Genomic DNA, 20,886 nt, shown 5'->3' with positions numbered 1-20,886 from the left:
CCAATTTGATATTTTACACATTTGTTTTTATACAGCAGATATTCTAAAAGTAGTAATCTTAGTACTTAAACCAAAAAGCCCTCCCACTCAGCAACTATCTAAAAGATTGTCCATACTTGCATCTGCAGGACGCAGGTGGTCTGAGTCACAAGTAAAGAATGTCTGGTGGTCTTGGGCAGAGAGATTCATGTCATAGTAAGTCAAAGGCTCTCGTCCTGTCACCCAAGTATACCTGGTAAAGGGGAAATAGATGGTCAGACACTCTGGGAAAAGAAAGCAAGAGCTACAAAATATTAAGCTGCATAGGAGTTGAACTATAAAACATCAACTGAAACACTAAGGCAGTTTTGCCAACGAATGAACAAAGTTTTTTGTTAATAATCATCCTGTTCTCCCTTTAGGAAGTATATCAGCAGAAAAGAAGGAAACATTTTCCTTTATTTTTTTGTCTAAAAATTTTACTAGTACTAACTAATGAAAACTTTCTCTGATTCGTATTATAAATAGACATTTCCCAAAAGCCATGAAAATTCTGATATGCCTAATTACTCTGCAAAATTAAATTCCAGTGTAACTTTTGTGACATCTTCATACCCACTTACGTTCTAGATAAGCTTCAAAATATTTTGATTGTGTAATGCATAATGAAAAGAGTAACTGTAAATAGAAAATTTCTAAAAACTACACATTTTTACATATTATCCCAATTCCAATCCCAAAAATATTTATAAAACAGAAAAATCAAAACATGTGAGCACTGTATCAAAAAATAGAAGCACTCCCCAGACTCTTACAATGACCCCTAAGTGAACCAGCAAAAACATTTGCTGCTGTCTTTACTCTCTGAACTAGACCCATTTGTTTCCCAAGCTGTCAAAATGCTTACCGATTATATTCAGCACCCCTAAATAAATTTAGTGGATTTCGCCATACTTTGCATTCTGCAACAAAGAGAAATATGAAAATGTTACACATAGTCCAGAGACACTACAAGCTAATTAATTCAGCAAACCACCCTTCCTGGCCATTTGATAAGATAATTTTATTCTCTATCCTCTACATGGGAAGCAACATGGAAAAAACTCTGCGTGGTTAATCAGGAAATAAAGCTCAGGCACCAGGACTTTGGAAAATTTCCCCTAATCTCTCTGGGCCCAAGCTTCCTCATTCGCTAAATCAAGGTACATGCCAAAATCAGCTAGTTCATAACTTCAATAGTCATCAAGAGATCTAAACAGATTCATAACTTCAATAGTCATCAAGAGATCTAAACAGAATCTATGAATTTATTTCTAAAATTACAGGTAGAAGATATAGCTAGAAGTAAAACTATTTTCTATTACTCAAAAAAAAAAATCTTAAAATAACTTCAAAAGTAAACCTAACTTAAGCTCTAGAGTATAATATGCAAGTGCCCTAGATTTTTATTTAGGGTCTATGTTAATAGTGAACTTGTGATAATTCACCAGACTTCTTTTCACATTGCCATAAAGTAGTAATAAGAAAATTAATAAAGTTATTATTTTAGGGAGAAATGCTATGAAAATAAAGTGTTTTAAAGCCTTAACACTGTTTACTTACACAGATACAGATATTAATCATTATACTAACATTATAATTCTAGCATGGACTAATAGACTATACATCTTTCTTATACAAAGACCACAGAAATTTAGAACCACAGGACTTAAAAATGTCAATTATTAATTTTTAAGACTGTCTTATAAGTGTATGACTAATAAGCTACAATTCTTAAACAGCCTATGATTAAGACTTTCTACTGATTCAGAATACATTTCTTTGAATGAATAATGTTTTATTAGAAAATAAAATCAGTTAACAGTACTTAAAATATCTCTCTGTGTGTAGTCAGCCAAAATAACACACCCAAAGACATATACACGCAAAAGTGAGCAATTACTGCAGAAATCAAAAGAACATTAAAGGCCACGGATGATTCATTAAGATTCTCAGTCCTGTTATATGCAACATCCATCCTTCCACCCATCCACCCATCCATTCATCCATCCAATGAGCACGGAGCACTCAATGGAGAAAACAAACAAGTAAATCATCTATTACGATACAGCATGAGATTGAAGAACATAAAACACTAGAGAAACACTGTGTGTAATCTCAATATATTCTTGTTAAAATAGTGAACGAAGGGTATACACATAACAGGAAGACATATTTTTATTTAAAGAAGATAAATTTATCTTTAAAGTAGGGCTGGAGCTCGCCTAAAATTTGCTCAATGTTTATAAACATTGCTTTTCTTAAATAATTACTTTTTTTAAAAGAAATGTAAAGGCCTTTGGAGAGGTCACTAATGAACTCCAGATCATGGCCTGAATCACACCAGTGAGCCAAACAACCATGATCGCTGCCTTTTAGGCTATTATAACTCTTAGGTCCTCATCATTCCAATCATCTTCTCAGAGGATGTCTTTCAAGATCCAAGTGCTCTTCTTCAAAGCTTTATGAATATTGCAAGGTTCGTATTTAGCACATAACAAATATGCACACATATTTATGTATAAAGGATGCTCGTGGCAGCATTATTGGCAATAAAACAGAAGCATTTAGGGATATGCTTCTGCCCTGTTGAATTTTTACCTGAAATCTTAGTAAAAAAGCTTATGGCAAACAATTTGTCTCCAGTGAATACATTACTCTATTTGCCTGGAAGGACAAGCACTGTTCAAGTATCAGTTGACAAATTATAAAGCAAAATGCCTTCAATTAAAATTTTAATTCTATTATATATTGAGACAAATGAAATTGTTTCTAAATAAAAATGACTGCAAAGAGACTTTAGTACGGATACCTAAAGTATTTTTGAGCAGAACCTAAAGATTGAATCTTCAGTTAGGAAGTGCCACAAGGTAGCCAGCAGGGGGTGCCACAAACATTTTGAAATTTTTTATAGCTTGTAACGGGGAACTGAACTTTAAAAAAAAAGTCACTGTTAACATTAGTGTCATACATGTGGTCTGTGTTCAATTTCTTCAACTATCCCTGAAACTTAAAAAAAAAAAAAAATGAGGATCTAAGTAACTATAACAGATGTAAAATATTCTGGATGAGAAAAAAATATGTGACATAGGACTACATAAGAAATGTCTTCATTAGCTATATCCTTCAAATGGGGGCAAAACAAATAATTTTTTTAAAGAAACAAGTGACTAGAGGTTGAATATGAACCCGTCAAAGTTTTACCTTGAATTACATCATAGCTACGTTAATTTCTTCTTTGCAACTCTGTTTCCTAATCTTACCCTTACTACAAAAACCCTCCCAGTCTGGAATTACTCTAGAGTACATAGCCCATAAATATCAGATTGCCTGATGCTTTTCTGAAAAGGACAGATGTTCTAAGTGCCAAAGGTATTAGAATGTGAAGATTTAAGTCAAGAAGTTAAACTCAGATATCCAGAGGGTAAAAGTCTTTCTACATGAGGTCCAGTTTCTTATCTTATTCATGTCTTTGAGTAATAAATTCTTTTATTTAAGTCAGAATTAAAATTTTACATCCAAAAGGAAATTTGCCTTTTCCATTAATACCAACAATTTCAGTGCCCTTTAGAGGACCTAAAAGTTGCCAGGGACTCCATCAAGGGCTTGCTGACATTAATATTCAATTAAATATATGCCCCCAGTGCAATAAACTGTCTATGATTCCCTCTGTGGCAGCCCACAGAAGAGTCTCTATCTACAGATGTTGAGAAAAATATTCAGACCTCAGCACGCATGCAAGAATGCAGTTCAAGAGGAAGAGGAGCGGGGATCCCTGGGTGGCTCAGCAGTTTAGAGCCTGCCTTCAGCCCAGGGCCTGATCCTAGAGACCCGGATCGAGTCCCACATCCGGCTCCCTGCATGGGGCCTGCTTCTCCCTCTGCCTGTGTCTCTGCCTCTCTCTCTTCCTCTCTGTGTATTCTCATGAATAAATAAATAAAATCTTTAAAAAAAAAAAAGAGTAAGAGGAGCAATAAATATTGGAATACGACTTGTTTAGTTGCCCAAGTCTGCAGAACAGATACCCCTCTTTGCAGGGGATCTCATAATAGGATGAGTATAAGTTTTTACGTAGGAGACAAAGAACATAAAAAAAAAAAAAAATGCTTACTGCTATCAAGGACTTTTAAAATCAAGCTCCAGTCTTGTCTTCAGCCTTTTCTCTCACCATTTCCTACTAAAACTTGCCATCCCAGTAATAGTTATTTCATCCCTTTTGTACTCATCCATTCCTCTAGAATGCCTTCCACACTGCTCACAGGACTGTGTGGTTTAAACATACATAGAATGGCTATTTGCATTAGACCTGGGGCTAGACCCTGGGGGAGGAGGGTCTTATAGCTTTGGAACAAAAATAAAAAGGGCATCCAGCCGAAGAAGCTCTGTAGAAGGAATAATGCACCGACAGAACCACAGATTTCCCTTTGTCACAGTCCTCAAAGAAAAAGAGAACTTAATTCTCAGAAAAACCAAGAGGCTCCAAAGTCACAGGGCTTTTATTCACATGGAAGAAAATATTACTCTATGTCCAATTTCTTCAACTCTGAGAACCTTTCTTTCCTAAAATTAAAAATATATATATATTTATATATATCATATATAAATATATATATATGATTATATATATATAATCTTCACTTCCAGGGCCTTAAAATATATGAATTATTCATTCATTCATAGTCCAAGAAGACTTGTTATACTCAAAAGTTACCACCTCTTCCCAGAATCTAAAATCTAATAATGATGGGAATATTATTACAAACAGCTATTAGCCTGATCTTCATTGAGTCTATCAGTTTTTTTTTTTTAAGATTTTATTTATTCATGGGACACAGAATGAGAGGCAGAGACACAGGCAGAGGGAGAAGCAGGCTTCTACAGGGGAGCCAAATGTGGGACTCGATCCCAGGACCCTGGGGATCACGCCCTGAGCCGAAGGCAGATGCTCAACCTCTGAGCCACCCAGGAGTCCCTCTACGAGAGGCTTTAAAGCTCAAGTCATCTATATTCTTTACATAAGCTAGTGAGAGGCCCCTTTAACAGAAGCTATATAATTTCCCCTATAGTTCAAAATAAATGAGATTACAGGCTGGTGTCCAGATTGACCAACAACTATCCACTATATGCAACAGACCTGTTGACCCTGCAACATCATATTTCAAAAAATTCTATGACTTCATCAATCAAATTTTCCATTAGAAAAAGTTTCAAAAACTCCTCTGGGCAAATGTTAGGCACTTTTAACAATACTTTTAAACATTTTGTTCCAAAGTACAACAGAAAAGGGCCCTAGATAAAGTTTCATCAGATGTATTATGACAATCAAGATTAACCCCAAGCCAGTCAACGTCTGACACATGATTCTGACATATATTTATTGGCTTTGATATCTCAGAAATAAATACCCAATTGTCTACTTCATACAAGCTCTTAAACAATCATTAAGAGTAACAATATCCACTATCTTAAGTAATCAAACTTTAGCAGTTTTCTTAACTTTTGAAATAATTATTTTGAAAAAAATAGTAGTAGTAAAGGCACAAAGTAACACGTAGGTAGCTTTCAACTCAACAAATGTGTTATTCCCTCAAATTTGACAGAATGAGGATAGTTATAAATAATGATGTTTCAAGACCATTTTTATTGATCTGCTCTAGTCAAGATGGTACTCTACTCTCTTCAAGTATTGCTAAGATGACTAAATATTTATTGTATCTCTGATATGTTTCTCATTGATCATTTCTGACCTAAGCCATTCAACTCGATCGTAATGTGGAAATGGCGAAATAAGTTTATTAAATAAATGTTCACCAGGGACTAAAACTGTTTTAGGCATTTTCACCATTCAACTGGAGATCAAATTTCTACTAGAACATATATTTTAGTGGCAAAAGATTTTAAAAGATGTAATAAGCATTGGCTCAGAAAATCACTTCAACACATACATCGATGTGGTGAGGACAACTGGGTTCCCCTAATTGAGACGATTAAAGAGCAATCCCAGAGGTTCTGGACATGTAGCAATTTGCAGTTTAGCCAAGGGATATATTTGAAATGCAAGCAGCAAAAGTCCGGCATAAAAGTGAATCACTGAGCTAATGAGTAAACCTCACTAAACCCATAGCCGTATCTCCATGGGGCTGGGCCATCTTCCCTATCATATTCATAGAAAAGTGGAGGACACTGCCTGATGGTTGTCCTCTGACTTGCTATTTCGTTTATTCCTCAAAGTACTCTGTGAGGTAGATACTGTTTTTATTCCCATGTATGCAAATTAAGATACCGAAGAAGGTTAAGTGACTCACCCAAGGTCACACACTGTTAAGTGATGGAGCCAAGATTAGGGCCACATCTGTGTGACCCCAGAGCCTAAGCTCTCAACCATCAGCAATCCTACCACTGAGCTGTGTGTAAGTAAGTTTGGCTAATGCCACTTCTGAAATAATGTCATGTATGGTAGTATTGGTTTTTAATGAAAGGACTTAATTTACCAGTTTAGTAATTATATTAGTATTGAGTTTATGGACCTCACAGAGGATTCAGACTATATTTTTTAGTTGGTGCTTGAGACTCTGGACTCCAAAGTAAGACTACCTAGGTTACCAGCAAGTGACCTCGGAATGACCTTGGGCAGATGACTTAACTTGCCTGCTGTACCTTAGCTTCCTTAACCACACCACAGAGATAATAACAGCATCTGCAGGACACCTGAGTGGCTCAGTCAGTGAGGCATCTGCCTTTGGCTCAGGTCATGATCTCAGCGTCCCAGGATCAAGCCCCCTATCGGGCTCCCTGCTCAGGGGGAGTCTGCTTTTCCCTCTTCCTCGCCCTCTGCCCCTCTTCTCCCCCCCTGCTAGTGTTCTCTTTCCTCCTGTCTCAAATATATAAAAGTCTTTTAAAAAAATAAGAGCATCTGCTTCTTACATATATATACATATCTATTATGCACATATATAAGATATACATTAAGACTAAGTGAAACTAAAATGAAATATTTGAGACAGGAAGGCAAACCTGACTTTGGCAACCTCTGCCTATGTCTCTGCGTCTCTATGTCTCTCATGAATAAATAAATGAAATCTTTAAATAAATAAGTAACTCCCTACATATTATCAGCTCATAAACGGAGTTGAATTAAGAAATCGCAGTGAGAAACATGGTAACATGGCAAATACATCAGCAGGATTTATGAAAAAAAATGGTGGGCTAGCTCCCAAATAAAGCAAAACAAGTGAAATATTCATAAATGTTAACCTAAGCCAAACAACCTAAAATTTGGCTAGATTAAGAAGCTGCATAATTAACTACATTTCTTCTCCAATCCACAGACAAGGATTACAGATTTTAGAAGAGTCTACACTCGGGCCGGTTTGTACAGAAACAAAAGTTAAACAAGGTAAACAACCCACCCTGTGACAGTCGCAACCCTCCCACTTTCCATTCCCCACCCCAAATCATCCTTAAGTAGGCCAGGTCTTTCAGTTATTTTATTTTATATTATATATTATATATTATATATTATATTTTTTATTTTTTATTTATTTTATTTTATTTTATTTTATTTTATTTATTTTATTTTATTTTATTTTATTTTTTATGGTCTTTCAGCTTTTAACCAAAACAAATGATTCCTTAAGAAAAGTCCTATGAACACTATGAGTCCCATATAGATCGATGTTTATAACTGGTATTTTCAGGGATTTTTCTAAAGCTTTTTCAAAGATTTTTCTCAAATAAGCAATTAAACTGCCTTTCCAATACCCATGGGACTGTTAGCCATGTATTTCACGTAAGATTTAGCGAAAAGCTATCTTACTACTCTCCAAGAAAACCAAAAGACTCACCCTTTTGTTAATAAGGCAACAGCTCTTTTTTTATTATTATTAAGGGAATAGGAATTGTTAAATTCCTCTACTTTAAGAAAATGTATTATCGGGATGCCTGGGTGGCTCAGCAGTTGAGTGCCTCCCTTCGGCCCAGGGTGTGATCCCGGGATCTGGGATCAAGTCCCGCATCGGGCTCCCTGCGTGGAGCCTGCTTCTCCTTCTGCCTGTATCTCTGCCTCTCTCTGTGTCTCTCATGAATAAATAAATAAAATCTTAAAAAAAAAAAAAAAAAAAGAAAGAAAATGTATTATCAATTACTCTCAATTTCAGACTTTCTTTCTCCTTTACTTAGTTGAAACCGGACTATGAGATAGAAAGTGATTAAGGGTAGAGATAAAAGACAATGTCCTTTAATAATATTTTTCTTATTCAAAACTAAAAATCACCACAGGAAAAGAGAAATGGAAAACAGTATTAGTCCCATGTATCTGGTACTTCCATACCAGCTTACGTGTCTGTTGAACTGAGTTAGCCAAATGTTAGAAACCCAACTGTCAAGTAGCAAAGGATAAATTGAGGCCTAAACAGACTTAGATACGGTAATTTCCACTTTGCTAAATGTAACTATTTGAAAATTGTTACGAGATCTGATCATAAACGCTGTATCTATTATATGGGAAGTGAACAGAAATATTGCATGCACAGTAGTAGACATTAAACAAATACTAGTGGAACTGAATCAATAATAATATTCAAAAACACAGTCTTGGGATCCCTGGGTGGCGCAGCGGTTTGGCACCTGCCTTTGGCCCAGGGCGTGATCCTGGAGACCCGGGATCGAATCCCACGTCGTGCTCCCGGTGCATGGAGCCTGCTTCTCCCTCTGCCTATGTCTCTGCCTCTCTCTCTCTCTCTGTGTGACTATCATAAATAAATAAAAATTTAAAAAAAAAAAAACCACAGTCTTAGCCAGGTGAAAACTCCGTCCCTATAAAAGTGGGAATTTCCATGATTATTATTTTTGAATGTAATTTCATAAAGGATTTAGGGCCTTCCCTTTAAAAACTGACATAAAAGCACTAAGAATAGCATCAAGATTTTATATGGTGCATAAGGCTGACTTCAAGATAGCCATAAAGAGAGAGAGCAAAATAATAGTGATAGTTAGAAGAACTCTTCATTGCATTAAGGAATGATGTCAAGAGATTTAAATTGGGTAGAGAATTTTAATGAAAATAAAAATGTACTCGCAATGAAGAATGGCCTCAAATAAGGCTGCTTCCATTTCTAATATGTTCATTTCCTACAACATTTTATACCATTCAAAGACTACAGTAACTCTAACCAGACAAGAGGTCTTCACAGAAGATGCAAAGTGATGGCAGTCATCCACAACTGCTTATATGATGATGACTGAATGATCTAGAGCCCCCATTAGAATAATGTGCTACGCTTGTTAGCATAGCGGTTAATGTTTCCCTTTGCTCGGCTCTCTGTTTCTTTCACAAAATGGGTAAGTCCCAGACAATTTTGTTACCTTAGTACCATCTCCCACACGTGTACCCTTTAAGATGAAATAAATGTGTACCTGGTGGTGCCCACTGCCACTCACAGCTAGCTGGCTGGCAAAGGGCCTAATGAAAGGGCACGAGATCAGTAACAGGAATAAAATATATGTGCAATGCTCCTTGATGCTTATCACCTGGCTAGACGGTTATGAAATGTGACTGAGTTATCCTAGGAGAAAGAAAAAAAAAAAAAGATCTAATCTAGCTCTTTAATTTCTTCCTCTTCATCCATCAAGCATCAGAACTTGTGCCTTCCCCTTCAAGAAGCAGACTTCTCCCCCCACTTTGGGTCAGAAACCCCTCCTTTGTTCTCCACAGCATTCTCTGTCCCCCTTATGTAATCAGAGCACTTACCACTATGTCTCCTTCAGCAGACATGAGGGTTCCATGAGGACAAGGACTTTGTCTTTTTTTGCAATCATCATATTCATAAGAACCTGTATAAGGCCAGGTTCATATTAGGGACCTGGGAAATGTTTACTGAGCCTATAAAGAGACCAAGCTAGGAGATGATACTCCTCCTCCCTCTTCTTTTATGAATGGAGAAATTACAGGCCTTGCATGCAATCATTTGTTCATTCACTGAGCTTCATGATGGAGCAGACACTGTGCTAGAAATACTGCAATACAGCAGTAAGCTTAAACATTACAGTGTGATTGGACAAATGTTGCTAAAATAAAAATGTTACAAGTCAACAAAGGTGACGAGATATCGTACAACCTACCAGAGAAGGCTTCCCAAGAGGTAACCCTGGAGCTGGGTTACAAAAGACGGGCAAATGCACGGGAAAGGGAGACAGACTTGTAGGAAGAGGGCCATGAGAAAACATGGCATGGTGAACAATAAATGCAAAGGAGAGGGACACGACTGTGACTGAAGCCAAAGTTGGTGAGACAGGTTGAAAGCAGCTCATGCTATGCTAAGGAATCTGGGCTTTATCTTCAGTGGAGTGGAAACCAAAGCAGCCTTTTAAGCAAAGGAGTGATAGGATCCCATCTAGTTAGACAGAAGGTTCGGCAGTTAGCATGGAAGAGAATGGACACATTCGATAAAGTTCGAGAAACGAGGGACAAGGAGGCTGCAAACTCAGGCTTGGCACACTGACCGAAATAAATGATCCTTAGCTAAACCAAAATGGAGAAAAAGTGAAATTAAACAAAACAAAGATTTCCTTTCCCTGTGATAATTATATGCTACTTCCTGGGTAAGAAGCTGTCAACTCCTTGGGAAAATACACTGCATTTTTTTTTTCCTCTGGAGACTAGTATTTGAACAACAACATTATTACTGTCTCATAATCATAGTAATTTAGTAAAAGTTAGCAAATCATGTTCAAACGACAGGACTTTCCATACCTGAGACACTTTGCCTGTTGGAATCGGAGTCCCCATTGCTGGAGTTAGAATTGTTGGAGGAGTTGTTGTCAACCCCACCCAGGAGGGGGCGCAAGTGGCTTACGGAGACTTGTTCAATGAATGATGTTCCGTACTTGCGAAAATACCACCATTCAAATATCTAGAATAGAAAAATAGTAAGCGTGATTATAGTCCTTGTGACTGTTCATGATTTTCGTTCACATACCCAGAAAATATGTTGCATTTACTAACTGCCTCCACCTTACTTAATCTTTTGTTCCAAAAGTGTTACTGAATTTATTCTAAAAATTGAAGAGTTTAATAAAATCAAAACACCAATTACATTTTAAATCCTCCATATAGTTTCCTCCACTTAACACCGGCTTTCAAAGAAAAATCTATAACTATAATCATGGATAAAAGAACACTGTTAAGAGCTGCTCATTTTCTTTTCTTTTTTCAAAAAAAAAATTATTTATTTATTCATGAGATACACAAATAAAGGAAGAGAGAGGCAGAGACACAGGCAGAGGCAGAAGCAGGCCCCATGCAGGGGGCCCAACGTGGGACTCGATCCCGGGTCTCCAGGATCACACCCTGGGCTGAAGGTAGGGGCCAAACCGCTGAGCCACCCAGGGATCTCCTCATTTTATTTTCCTCCAAATTCACATAGTATTCTAACAAAATCACCATGGTTGAAAGACAACTCCAGAAATGTATGCAAGTAAGCAAGTTTTAGAAGTATGGCTTATGAAATATTCCAATTCTTGGCACCTTACATTGTGATAAAGCCATACCTGCATAAAATTTTTAAGAGAGCAAAATTTTGTATTTATTTTAAGAACAAGCATTCCCTTAGAGAAATGCTGGTTTCGCAGAAAGAATGAAAGGCATTCCATTTCTTGTATGGATGGTCCTCCACTACTGAGACTCTGCAAAGTCCCACCTGCTAAGAAGTGCTTTATAAGCACAAGCATCTGTTGAACACCATTAATGTCTCCTCATTCACTAGTTTACCAATTATTGTGGACCATGCATTGCAAAGGAGAAAAGAAATGACTTTCATTAATAAAAGGAAAGAAATAGTAATGCTCATGTGATGAGGCTGAAATCGTGACTTCTAAGCCCTGGGAAAGCAAGCGACCTCCCCACCCAAGCCTCCTTCCCTGGCCCCTGAGTCCCTCCAGTGAATCCTTTTCCCACCACTGTTCACAGCTGCTCTCTCCCATACTCTTCCTTCTCCTCCCTGCCTCACCTGGGATTTGTTCCTTAAGTAGCCACAAATCACACAGAAGAAAATTAAGAATCAGGTATTTCCCAGAGTTGCATAGGATTAACCGTACCGTATTTTTATAATATACAGAATGCAGAGCTAACATAGAGTGAATTACCTTCATCCTTACCTATTTCTTAAAAACAAGATTTTGTGACCTACCCTGGAATGGACTTGGGGCTGTTATTTAAAAATCAATGTTTTCTCTCTTTTGCTCTACCCCCAAAAAAAAAAAAAAAAAAAAAAAAAAAGCCCTTTTTTTTTTTAAAGCCTTTTCTAAGAAAGAACATCTATGAATGGCCATAGGAGCCACTGATCAAACCTAATGTTTCCAATTCTAAGAAAACTTTAATTCCAAAAAGTTACCTCTTCTGACTATATGAATTTTCACTGTGTTAAGACATTCGAGTAATTTCACCGGGCAGACGGGAGAATGTGATATGAAAGCTAAGAAGGGACAAAACTGGTCTATAGCGTTTGGAATACTAGGAGTAAGAGATCTTGCTTGACGCATGGAGCAAAGTTCAAGAATGGTAAATTTATAAGCCATGAATCCAGGGAGTTTGTAAGCTCAGCCAAGTTATTTCATCTCTTTGAACACCAGTTTCTTCCATCGTAAAGGGGAAATGATATTCATTATTTGTCCTCAAGGGTCCTCGATTTTCACAGCCGTTGAAAACACCTAGTTTGACTCCTCGTGTAAAATTGCCAGTTGAGCGCCCACCGCGTGTTTGGTTCTCACAAGCACCAGCAAAGCTGGCATTTATTCTGTGCCGAGGCACACAGCTCCCGTGCACAGCTCACCTGCCGTCCTGATGCCCCCCTCCTTCGCCAGTCTAGGATTCAGGCCGGTACAGCATCTTCTTGTCTGTTACCAAGTTGTTGGCTCAAAACCCTAGAAATCATTGTGAAAAACGGGTACCGCTCCCCACTCGGCTCTGCCCACCCAACAAAGCCCTTAAGAGATTCGCGGCTTCGCCTTTATTAGACGAGAAGGCAGGCTCCGAGCGACCCAGGAACGCTGGGCCCAGAACTGGCCCTGGCTCTCAATCAGCGTGGCGGGAGCCTCTGTTGCCCCAAGCTTTGCTCTGCTTTCTACATCACGCTGCTGGGCACCTGCCAGCCCTTCGTCCATTCATTTAGTCACGTAGCAGGAAGGGCTCCACACCAGCAAGAGCTGTGCCCCAGGGTTACATAAATGCACACGTGGCCCCTGATACTCCCAGTCCACACCACAGGCCACGGCACCTCTCACAGCCTATACCCATCACAAAACCCACCCACACCTACACACGCGCATGCATGCACACAAACACCTTGGAACTCCAGATTTCTCAGTTTCTCCAGAAGGATCACAGAACGTCAGTGCTAAAAGGGACCTCAAAGGACCATGCACAGTGTCCACTTAAAGGAGGAATGAGGGATCCCTGGGTGGCACAGAGGTTTAGCGCCTGCCTTTGGCCCAGGGCACGATCCTGGAGACCCGGGATCGAATCCCACGTCGGGCTCCCGGTGCATGGAGCCTGCTTCTCCCTCTGCCTATGTCTCTGCCTCTCTCTCTCTCTGTGTGTGACTATCATAAATAAATAAATTTAAAAAATAAATAAATAAAAAAAAATAAAAATAAAGGAGGAATGACCAAAGTCACCCAGCAAGCAAATTAAGTAGCTGCTCAGCCTGAAGCCCCAGTTCTGTGCCACTAATCGCGTCGGGGCTCTACAACAAGACATCTTTTTGTAGCTCTGCTGTGTACTGAAACACAGACAGGTGCAGCCTACCATTGCCCTTTGCTAATCTTTATTTCCCACTGCCTGCCGACTCCATTGTCCCTTTGCTTTCTTAGCTATCAAAATTAATCCAGAAGGAGTCTATCAAGTGGGACTGGATAATTCATCCTAAAGTATAAATGATTCATATTAATGAGGTATTTGCATTATAATAGGGGACAGATCTTCCACCCAGTATTTCTAATGCAGGATTAACTGATCTCAGTCAAGACTGGGACTGGGTTATTCACGCAGCTATTCGGGGGAGGGGGCGGAGAGGGTCTTCTCAGGCCTGTCTTTTCATAGCAGTAGATGGCTTCTTACCTATCACAGTCCTTCTCCGTACTATATGAATACCCCCAATACCCTAGCACAGAAACTCTAATATGTATTGAAGGAACAACCAGCAAAAGGAGGTAGGAAAGGACTTGAAGCCTTTTTAAACCTCAAACTAAGTCTTCTAATTTGGGGTTAACATAATAACTGCCTTTTACCCAGAAACATGACAGGTTTTGGGGCCAGCACCTCAGAGTGTTTTTAAATAGCTGCACAGATCCAAATGGGCAGATGGTGTTATTTAACACACACATATTTGGTGTCACTTTGAATTCTTTTCCCTGGTGCATAACCTACAGTGTAAACAGCAAAGCTCTCATAAACAAATTTAGATTTTAAAATTAGTCCTTGCACAAACTAGTAGCTTAGTAGGCTGGCCTCGGTGGAATAAAACAGGTTTTAATCCACAGAATTCAAATATAAATTTACTATTTCATAGTCTTAAAAGCATAATCCCTCTAGTGCTTTTTTCCAACTCATGCTCCACCCCAAAGATTATACAGATCAAATAAGGTGAGAACTAAAAAGCATCAATTTGATTTGGCATTTGGGAAATCAACAGTGGTCCTCCTATCTAGTTGAAAGGTCAAAACCCAAATATACTTCATGATAGCTAAGCGGTGTGACCATGTTCGGTTCTCTTCATTCTCCGGGACTCAATTATCTAATGTGCACAATAAGGTCACAGTAAGCACTCAGTTAATGTTGGATGGATACACAGATGAATGATTACAAGACTGGATGGATGGATGGATGGATGGATGGATGGATGGATGGATGGTTTGGACAATTAAATGGATGGATGACAAGGCCTGGCCCAGTGATTTAATGGAAAATAGTCTAAATCAAGAGCAGGCAGGACCAACAAAAATTCTTGTATTCTTTTTGTTTGTTATTAAAAAAAAAAGAGAGAGAGACTTACACATATTTGTGGAAGAGTAAAGAATCTAGTGAAAAGAGCGACATTAAAGAGGCCAAAGAGTACAAACAACCAAGAGGCATGATGCCAAGAGCCAAGAAAGCACACCCGCTCCACCTTCAAAAGGAACCTACCATTTCTTGCCCTGAGACAATAAGAAAAGGAAGGGTGAATGAATAGAGGGGAACATTCTATTTTAGAAAGTAGGGTGTGATATGAGCTGTTTCGCTGGTAATAAGGCAACAAAGGGCTAAAGTGGGTGACACTGATCTCAGTGGAGATGCAGGTAAGGCTTGTCTTTTGAGCATAAGGAAAGTGGGGATGGAACCGGGAATGTGAGAGCTGAAGTAGTAGTTTGGATCTATACTTTGCAGGACAGAAGGGTCAAAAACTCTACATGGGACTCAGATCATCTTTAAAAGAGACCCATTTGTTGGGGCACCTGGATGGCTCAGTGGTTGAGCATCTGCCTTCTGCTCAGGTCATGATCCCAGGGTCCTAACAGGGACCCTGCTTCTCCCTCTTGGTTGTGTCTCTGCTTCTCTCTGTCTCTCATGAATAAATAAATACAATCTTTAAAAAAAAAATAGAGACCCATTTGTCAAGAACCCAGTTAGCAACACCTCGTGACTTCCTCCATACTGTTTGGCATACTCTTGGAAGCAGAGAGGATGACCAAAAAGCACTGGGACTAGGGGTGGAGATCTAGGCTTGGAGCTGGACTAACGTACAAATTTGTCTCATGCTCTCCCGCAGGGAAAGAACAAAAATCTGGCAAAGGTATAAACAAACAAGACCCTTCCATCTTTCCTGCACACCTAAAAGCTAGGTCCTTCCTGAAGATGCCTAGATTTTCCCTAGCCAATAAGCCCTCTTCTTCTTGAACTGCAGTTTTTATATATAAAATACTCCTCCTTGTGAATTGGGGACTTTTCTATACCCTATACCACACTTATAAATGCTTCAAGATTCCCATACAGCAGCACCTCAGTAATTCCACACCAATTCCACTAAACCCACGGGAAACACAATGATGTCTCAGCCTGAAATTGGCTAAGTGCTTCCTAAGGATTAAAGTGGGTAATGATATCACAGGAGAATAGATACAGTGATGCTGGAGACTAAAGAGGAAATATGAAACTTTCCCGCAGTCTGCTCCCAAATGCAAAGGCTGCAAAATTGACACCTGCTCTAAGTCTTCAGAAACACAGCTGGTGGTGAACAGTGGTTTTTTTTTTTTTTTTTTGTCTTTGTTTTTGTTTTGTTTGGCAAAAGGGGACCTTCTGGGCATAAATGACATAAATCGAGACAGTGAGCACAGAGTATATAATATCCATAATCTTTTTAGTTTCTTGTTGGAATTCTGAACTACATCCTTTCTATCTGTACCCAATGACCCTTTCAGAGTCCCCTCACCTCACCCCAACTCTACATGTCAGGCTGTTTTTTTTTTTTTTTTTCTTTTGATTCCTGTTATGTTTTGTTTAGGAATTCTGACGTGCTATGGAGGAGGGTCTTAGCTTCCCACTCCCTTGGTTTCAGTCAATCCCCTCCTCGTTCCCCTAAACAGTTGAGAGGGGCTGTGTGAAAAACTGGTATTCATGTCCCGCAATCCTCTTTCCTGCCCACCTACCACCAAGGTTTTAAGAAAAGAGAGAAGAAAGGAGGGTCAATAGTCAATGATCTACCCCTATCTCCATGTCTATATGTTCATAGCATGAGGTTTTCCAATGTAGCATTACTGAGAATGGCTTGGAGAGGAGGGTCACTCTCCTCGGGTAAAAGCATGAAGACTACTGACACTGGGAGAAGCCATCCTGCACCGTGTCGTGCTGTGGTCCCTCTCTTAGAGATTCTGATTCAGTTGTCTGGGTTGGTGGTCAGATCCATCACTTTAAACAAGCTCCCCAGGGCAGCCCCGGTGGCTCAGTGGTTTAGCGCCGCCTGCAGCCCAGGGCGTGATCCTGGAGACCCTGGATCGAGTCCCACATCAGGCTCTCTGTATGATGCCTGCTTCTCCTTCTGCCTGTGTCTCTGCCTCTCTCTGTGTGTCTCTATGAATAAATAAATAAAATCTTTAAAAAATAAAAATAAATAAAAATAAAATAAACAAGCTCCCCAGATAATTCTAACACAATCGGTTAATGCATTCAACTCCCTGGATCTCTGTGCTTTCAACAAATATTTCATAGGAGTCTACCCAGGAACTGTATTATTGTATACAAAAACACAGATATGGTCCCAGTCTTTGCAAAGCTTCCGTTATAGAAAGGACAAAGGCAATAAATGATGACACAAATAAAACATACGTTGTGGGAGGTATCCATGGCCAACTGGATAAGGAAAAAAATGTCTCCTCCAGAAAAGGTTGTAGTGTCCACCCTTCTCTTTTTTCTTTTATCTTTTTCTCTTCCCTCTCTCCCTCCACCCCCTTTCTTATCTACTTGACCCATTTCTGTGGGTCTGTCAAAATGAAAACAACGACTGTTGGATGCTTCTGCTATCCACCTGCTTGATCAGTGCCTTTATGAGAGGCAGAATGATACTACGGCAAAGCTGTGGAAATTTAAATTCCAGTCCTCACTCCACCCTTACTTACTAAAGTAACCAAAGCGAGTTACAAGCTTTCTGGATGCCTCATCTTTAAGTCTTTACTGGTTGAAGCTGGATGGCTTCTAAGGGTTCCTTCCCTCAGCCCTGCCACTACATGATTTTCAAGCCTCTCAATTTGTGCTCAAATGCAAACTGATAAAGCCAAAAGGGTAGTTTTGTTCCTTCATCTGCCATTCGCCTGTTCACCTTCTTCACTTGTATCATGTCTAATCATTAATCTGATCCACTGAAATACTCATGTGTACAGTCAGACCCTGACAGGCATAGGTCTACTCTCTGGCCTTGCACTTTACTTTGTCTCCTGTGGAAAATCATTAATTTTTATGGTGACCCCCATAAGCTGTAATCTCATTAAAGCTGAATGAGCCTGGGTTTCCTCCCACTATCTGCAGGGTCCCCTACCACGAGATCCCCACAGCATCTCTCTTTCTTCATTCTAGAGACAAAGAGACAACTTGCTTCATAATCAACACAGCCTGACATTTATATGCAGTTTCCCACACCCCAAGAGCCCTTCCAATCAAGTTTCCTGGAGTTTTTTTTTTACTCTCAGCTCCAAAATCACCATCATTTGGGTGATCCACATGTCTGTCAATTAAAGCACTATCTCAAGTGCAAGTTAAGTTCTTTAGACGAATAAGGAAAAGTTGGAAGGATTCATAACAATCATCTGACTCACTTACTTTTGAACAGGAGGGAATGGAGGACATGGTCAGAGAGATCCAGATTCAAATTTTAGCATCTGTCTACTATATAACCTTGTTCAAATCATTTAACATCTGTGTCTGCTTCTACTCAGCAGCATAAAGCCATTGTTCTATCTACATCTACCACTTAGAATTTTTAAGAGAATTAAATCAAGTAATATATGCAAAGTGCTTAATATCTGGCATAGAGTAGGAATTCAATAAATGGACCTTTTGATACGACTTATTCCTTCCTAGTTGTCATCTCATCTACACTTGCCCAAAAACATATTTTTTTTACATGTAATCTACAAGTTAAGTCTTTTATTTATGGATTTCCTCCCTTTTTAGTTCTTGATTCTCACTTGTTAAAATTATGCCTCAGATATCTCTTTTTTATATCTGTTTAATACATGTGTAAAATGTAGGCGTAAGAGCATGTCTATATCCATGTTAATGGGGATGTGGGGATCTATGTATAAATGTCCCACACAACATACAGCATTTTCTCCATTCTACCAACATTTTGAGAAAATTAAGGGGAGTATTTTCTCCACATAACCACCTTACATTCTCAAAAACAAAAACAAAACCCAGAAATTTTCTCCATTGAAATAAACATTGCTCAGAGAGACTACTTCAAGCAGTCTGGGCCTGTCCTTGCCAGAGCAACTAAAAGACTAAATTGGTGGGTTTGGACTGTGATGACAGGTGCAGTTCCTGTGGCTGGAACTGGACTGAGATGGGAAAGGCTTGTGCCAAGAGGGAAGAGGGGCTGCTTGGAGTTAAGCAAGGGAGAGATCTGGCCAGATGGGGATGTGGGCACAGGACCAAAAGGGAAGAGTGAAAGGTAGGTGGTAAAACCAAACTCTTTGCTTGCTTTCAACCTGTAAAATTAAGAACTAGCAGTGAAATCTACTAAAATATACATCAATTAGTCATTTACTTTTAAACACATTAGTGTAAAAGACACTAGCCTTTGCCAAACACATTTTATTTTCATGCCTATTTGTTAGTTAGATGACTTTTTTCAGGGTGTTTTGTCTGTATTTACCCCTCTTCTTCTAAGACATCACACTGCATGACAACTTCAGTCTCCAGCATAGCAATCCTGAGGTCCCCAAACAACCATTTCCCCAGGGGCATCCCGGTGCTTCCAGCACTCACTGCCTGGCTCTCCTTCCATCGCTCAGGGGACAGGAGTTGGCTAATTGTCTCTGGGAGCCAGGAAACAAACCGCTAAGCACCTGATCCTTTACCTCAATGCTGCCTCTCCTGAATGCACTTGGCAGAAAGGAACAGGCGCTGAATAGAAGCCTCCACCCGGGGTGCATTTCAAGAGCGGGCAAAGCCGGGTCCCCAGAGGCAGGACAACCAATGCCCATAACTTCTCAGGCGGGAGCCGAATGCTGTCAGGAACTATTCCTACTCGTAGTGATTTTGGCCTCGGTACAGACCAAGCATTTCTGAGAAAGGCCTTTCAAAATCTTCAAACATCAGAGGGTTTCTGAGGCCTGAAGCCTCACATCAGGCGTATCCGGTGCCCCCTGCACTCCTCCCCACCCCAAGGCTGCGGGGCGAACGGCCTGAGACGCAGGGCAGTGGCTCCCAGGTCAGGTGTGCCCGGCACGCGGACAGGTGCTCTGCCGAAATCCCGAAATCCTTCGTCGGGAGGACAGGAGAGGAAGCAGATGGGGCCTCACCCCCCTCCAACCCGACTTAGAAGGTGAAGGCCTGCTGGCCTAGCCGACCAGGGTGAAAGGGAATAATCCGCGCCCTGGCAACCAATCTATAGCCCAGCGAACCCACACCAAGGTAAAATCCAGACCCGCCGTTTGTTCAGCAAGCTGGGAGAACCGCAGGGAACGTAACCAAAAGGTGCTGAACGGAGCCACAGCCCGCCGGGGCTGAGATCCTGCTTTGCTCCATCTGCTGGCAATGTGACCTACGGCAGGCTGCTTACCTGCAGGGGCTACCTACGGGGCCTGTGTGGCCTACAGCGGGCTGCTTACCTGCAGGGGCTACCTACGGGGCCTGTGTGGCCTACGGCGGGCTGCTTACCTGCAGGGGCTACCTACGGGGCCTGTGTGGCCTACGGCAGGCTGCTTACCTGCAGGGGCTACCTACGGGGCCTGTGTGACCTACCGCAGGCTGCTTACCTGCAGGGGCTACCTACGGGGCCTGTGTGGCCTACGGCGGGCTGCTTACCTGCAGGGGCTACCTACGGGGCCTGTGTGGCCTACGGCAGGCTGCTTACCTGCAGGGGCTACCTACGGGGCCTGTGTGACCTACCGCAGGCTGCTTACCTGCAGGGGCTACCTACGGGGCCTGTGTGGCCTACGGCAGGCTGCTTACCTGCAGGGGCTACCTACGGGGCCTGTGTGACCTACAGCGGGCTGCTTACCCGCAGGGGCTACCTACGGGGCCTGTGTGGCCTACGGCGGGCTGCTTACCTGCAGGGGCTACCTATGGGGCACCTACGCCGTGGCAAACGGGAAACATCTCTGGCAATTACCTCCTCGCAC

General features: G+C 40.6%; 1 protein-coding gene across 15 annotated transcripts in view; it reads right to left on the bottom strand.

The window, feature by feature from the left end:
• Positions 1-20,886, bottom strand: part of ST7 (suppression of tumorigenicity 7) — a 241,122-nt gene that overhangs the window by 96,077 nt on the left and 124,159 nt on the right. For all 15 annotated transcript variants that reach the window (XR_003143234.3, XM_025464753.3, XM_025464759.3 and 12 more), the window contains exons 3-5: positions 10,769-10,928; positions 887-941; positions 117-232 (exon numbers count right to left, since the gene is read on the bottom strand). Coding sequence is in view for 14 of the 15 variants with exons in the window: in XM_025464753.3 (XP_025320538.1) it covers positions 117-232; positions 887-941; positions 10,769-10,928 (331 nt within the window). In the remaining variant the exon portion in view is untranslated. The remainder of the gene's footprint in view (positions 1-116; positions 233-886; positions 942-10,768; positions 10,929-20,886) is intronic.

This window comes from Canis lupus, chromosome 14, assembly GCF_003254725.2.
Source record: "Canis lupus dingo isolate Sandy chromosome 14, ASM325472v2, whole genome shotgun sequence".
In the NCBI taxonomy this organism is placed as follows: domain Eukaryota; kingdom Metazoa; phylum Chordata; class Mammalia; order Carnivora; family Canidae; genus Canis; species Canis lupus.
The sequence above is the reverse complement of the archived record's forward strand: the minus strand, read 5'-3'. Positions and strand labels throughout refer to the sequence as shown.